The sequence below is a fragment of the Notothenia rossii genome (assembly GCF_949606895.1).
Source record: "Notothenia rossii genome assembly, chromosome: 8".
NCBI lineage: Eukaryota > Metazoa > Chordata > Actinopteri > Perciformes > Nototheniidae > Notothenia > Notothenia rossii.
Window position 1 is genome coordinate 2,438,759 of NC_136906.1, and position 3,522 is coordinate 2,442,280.

General features: G+C 45.0%; 1 protein-coding gene across 3 annotated transcripts in view; it reads right to left on the reverse strand.

The window, feature by feature from the left end:
• The window catches only part of aldh16a1 (aldehyde dehydrogenase 16 family, member A1), a 15,587-nt gene extending 12,357 nt beyond the window's left edge, over nucleotides 1-3,230 (reverse strand). For all 3 annotated transcript variants that reach the window (XM_079645610.1, XM_079645609.1, XM_079645611.1), the window contains exons 1-4: nucleotides 2,627-3,230; nucleotides 2,345-2,471; nucleotides 657-814; nucleotides 256-333 (exon numbers count right to left, since the gene is read on the reverse strand). In XM_079645610.1, coding sequence (XP_079501736.1) covers nucleotides 256-333; nucleotides 657-814; nucleotides 2,345-2,451 — 343 coding nt within the window. In that variant the 5' untranslated portion in view covers nucleotides 2,452-2,471; nucleotides 2,627-3,230. The remainder of the gene's footprint in view (nucleotides 1-255; nucleotides 334-656; nucleotides 815-2,344; nucleotides 2,472-2,626) is intronic.
• Between the last annotated feature and the right edge of the window lie 292 nt (nucleotides 3,231-3,522).

Consider the following 3,522-nt stretch of genomic DNA (forward strand, 5'->3'; position numbering starts at 1 on the left):
GTGTGTGTGTGTGTGTCTCTGTGTGTGAGGGTGTGTGTGTGTGTGTATGCATATGTGTGTGTGTGTGTGTGTGTGTGTGTGTGTGTGTGTGTGTGTGTGTGTGTGTGTGTGTGTGTGTGTGTGTGTCTCTGTGTATGAGGGTGTGCGTGTGTGCGTGTGTGCGTGTGTGCGTGCGTGCGTGCGTGCGTGCGTGCGTGCGTGCGTGCGTGCGTGCGTGCGTGCGTGCGTGCGTGCGTGCGTGTGTGTGTGTGTTACCCATGGCGAGGGCTGGCAGCACTTTGATCATCAGTTTATAAAGGGAGCAGTCATCAGAGACGACCACCAACACCACGCCTACAAGAGAAACACATGAAATATTAATATTAACACCACGTTTAAACTTTGACAACTTTAACAACTAATGTTGGATTTCAACTAGACATTTATATCATTATTTGTAATAATCAAACTGTATAGATGTAAATAATTGTTGAACTAACCCTACAGTTCTTATTTCACATAAAGTCCCCGTGGACAAAAGAACGTGCACAAAGGAATACCGATGGTAACATGTATATTAATATATAGAGTGGTGTGTTACTCTAAATGAGCACGGTGTGAGAGGAACACCTGAGCCTCCCTACAGGTGTTCCCATCTCCTCCTCTAGCAGCCTCACCCAGGGGGGTCCAGCTGGGCATCAGGGCGTCTCGGAGCTGAGCCCAGCTGCTGTAGAACTGCAGGAGTCTGATGAGGGAGGGGGGGGGGCAGGCGGCCTCACACACATCACACACCTCCGACACACACACTGCGTGCTGCCCGAGCACCCCCACCATCCTGAGGGACCAGACACAGGTCACAGAGTTACACACACATCTGTGCAAACGTTAACACAGTTACAGAAGGTACATTTAATTAAAACGGTTTTACGTTAAGATATAGAACATTATTTACATCAGTTTGGACCAAAACAATACGTTAAGTACACTATTACAAAGCCCCCCCCCACTTTACATCACATGTCACTTGTTCGAAGCTTTTATCCAAAGCGATTCAATACTGTGGACAATCCCCACAGGAGCACTTTGGGGTGAAGTGTCTCAGGGACACAACGACATGCTGACTGCAGTGGGGTTTGAACCTGTGCTCCCCTGATCCCAACACCAACGCACTATCCACTGCGCCACACGGGAGAAACCCCCCAGCTAATAATAAACGTAATAACATTTATTTATGGAGCACCTTTCATGGTTGACGCAGCCCAAAGTGCTTTTACAGAGTGTTCCAAAAAAGGAAGGGGAGACCCCCCCCCAGCTGGTGGAGAACAGACGCTGTGTGTGCATTCAAGAGAGAATACATTTACAGCAGAGTTAGTCCAGATGCTGGAGCGTGCGTCTATGAATAACAAGAAGCTGGATCCAGGTGGATGTCAACATAACGGAGTATTCCAACCCAGTCTCAGAAACAAGCGCGTAACAGCTCCGTTGGTCCACAGGGCAGAGCGCAGTGTATTCACAAAGAACCCTCTCAGGACGTGACACGGGTGCAACATGTGTTCCTATTCATCTAATGACCGGTGTCACGTGATCGCAAACTCTCCCAGTGAGACAAAAACATGCCGCCGGACACCCGTCGTTAAAATGCTTTTTGATTACATTTCTAGCGAGAAGTTAACGTTGTACTTTTAGGATCTGCGTGCAGTGGATGGATCCAGAGTTTGATAGATATTACCAAGATGATTTGAGCTCCATGTTTTGTTTTTTTAAATAATGTATCTACTGTATAGCATCATCTCACTTCGGTTAAATGGATTCCTTGCGTCCTTCACTTGCGTCGTTTCCCTGCGACTAGTCCCTCCCTCCAGGGAAGCATGGAGAGACGCAAGGAAACCACGAGAAGCATGGAAATGAGTTTTCAGAGCAATGGGACGTCGTTTCCTCCGGAGCGCCACGTGAAGCGACGTCCGTTTGTGATGACGCCGAACAGCCGATCGTCTGACAGCAGCTAGATCAGTGCATGCGCTGCATCGTCCAATCAGTGAGCGATACACAGTAAGGGGGCGGGGCGAGTGTCTGAGGATTTCACCGGAGGATGGTCTTGTGGTTCCTCGATCCTCAATCCTCGGTCCTCGGTCCTCCGGCAGAAATAAGGCCACTGGGACCCTACTCAGGATGGCGCAGACAAATCAACTTCCAGTGAGACCGAGGACCGAGGAGCGAGGAAATGAAAAATAACCGAAGTGAGACGCACCCCGTGTCACGTCCTGAGAGGGTTCTTTGTGAATCTCTGCCCTGTGGACCAACGGAGCTGTTACACGCTGCTTTGAGTATTCAAGGGGTTTAGTGTTTTATTTAAAGTAAACGGTACCTGAGCATCACTTTGGCTCTCTGGGAGCAGCTCAGCTCGCTCCAGGACTTAAAGCCGATCACAGAGGAGGAAGAACAAACTGAGACATCTTCATCACCTGCAACCATTACACTGCACAGCTGAGCACCTGAGAGGAAGAGGAAGAGGAGGAGGAGGAGTCTGTGTTTATACTCAATTAATATTCGCTAGCCGCACTCACACTTGTTATTGATCGTCACGGTAATCGTCACATGGTTATTAGAAAGGTAATGAAACTGAGGAAGGGTTTCTGTCGTCTCTCACCTCTACAGTCCGTCAGCGAGCGGCTCGGTCTATCTGCTGGAACCACTGACTTCCCATCGATGAAGAAACCCAGAGAACGAGAGTGATGGTCCAACCAGGCCTGAGAGGACAGAGCATAATAATCACAATCAGAGGGTGTGAGTCATTTCAATAAACTCCCATATCCATACTGTGCTTTCTGTCTGAGACACTTCCAGGTTTGCATGTTACAATCCAATCCAACTTTATTCATACGGCACATTTAAAGACAACGAGCTGACCAAAGTGCTGTTCATCAATACATATATAATAAGCAGCATAAAAACATTTAGACAAAACCGATAGGAGAAAAACCAGATGTAAAAACACGAGACAATGAAACCAGACAAACATTTTAAAAAACAAGGAAATAGAAAACCCCAATTTCAAAACCTGAATGATGAGTCTTATTCGTGGTCATCAGAAGCACTCATTTTAAAAGAGGAGTGTCCTTAGGAAGGCAGTGTGATGTTTGGATACTGATAAATGTTATATTTACAGTGCAGACCATAATAATACATGAACAGTCACATTTCTCAAAAAAATGTAGAGTTCAAATTTTTTTTTTTTAAATGTAGTCAGAATTCCCAAAAGAAACAAATTCTATAAAAAGTGCAAATAAAAAAAAATTATACAAAAAAAAGACGTTCTGAGAAAAGTTAAAATTCTAAAAATAAGTCACAAAACTGAAAAAAGTCAGAAATAAAAAAGAAGAGGAAGAATTCTGAAAATACCCACATTTTATAAAAAAGTCAAAATTCAAAAAAAAATTCAACATTCTCAATTATTTTTCAAAAATGTATAAAAAATATCAATATTCTAAGAAAAAAGTCAACGGTGACTCGGTGTCGTCACAGAGCAGATCGGTTTACTCTATT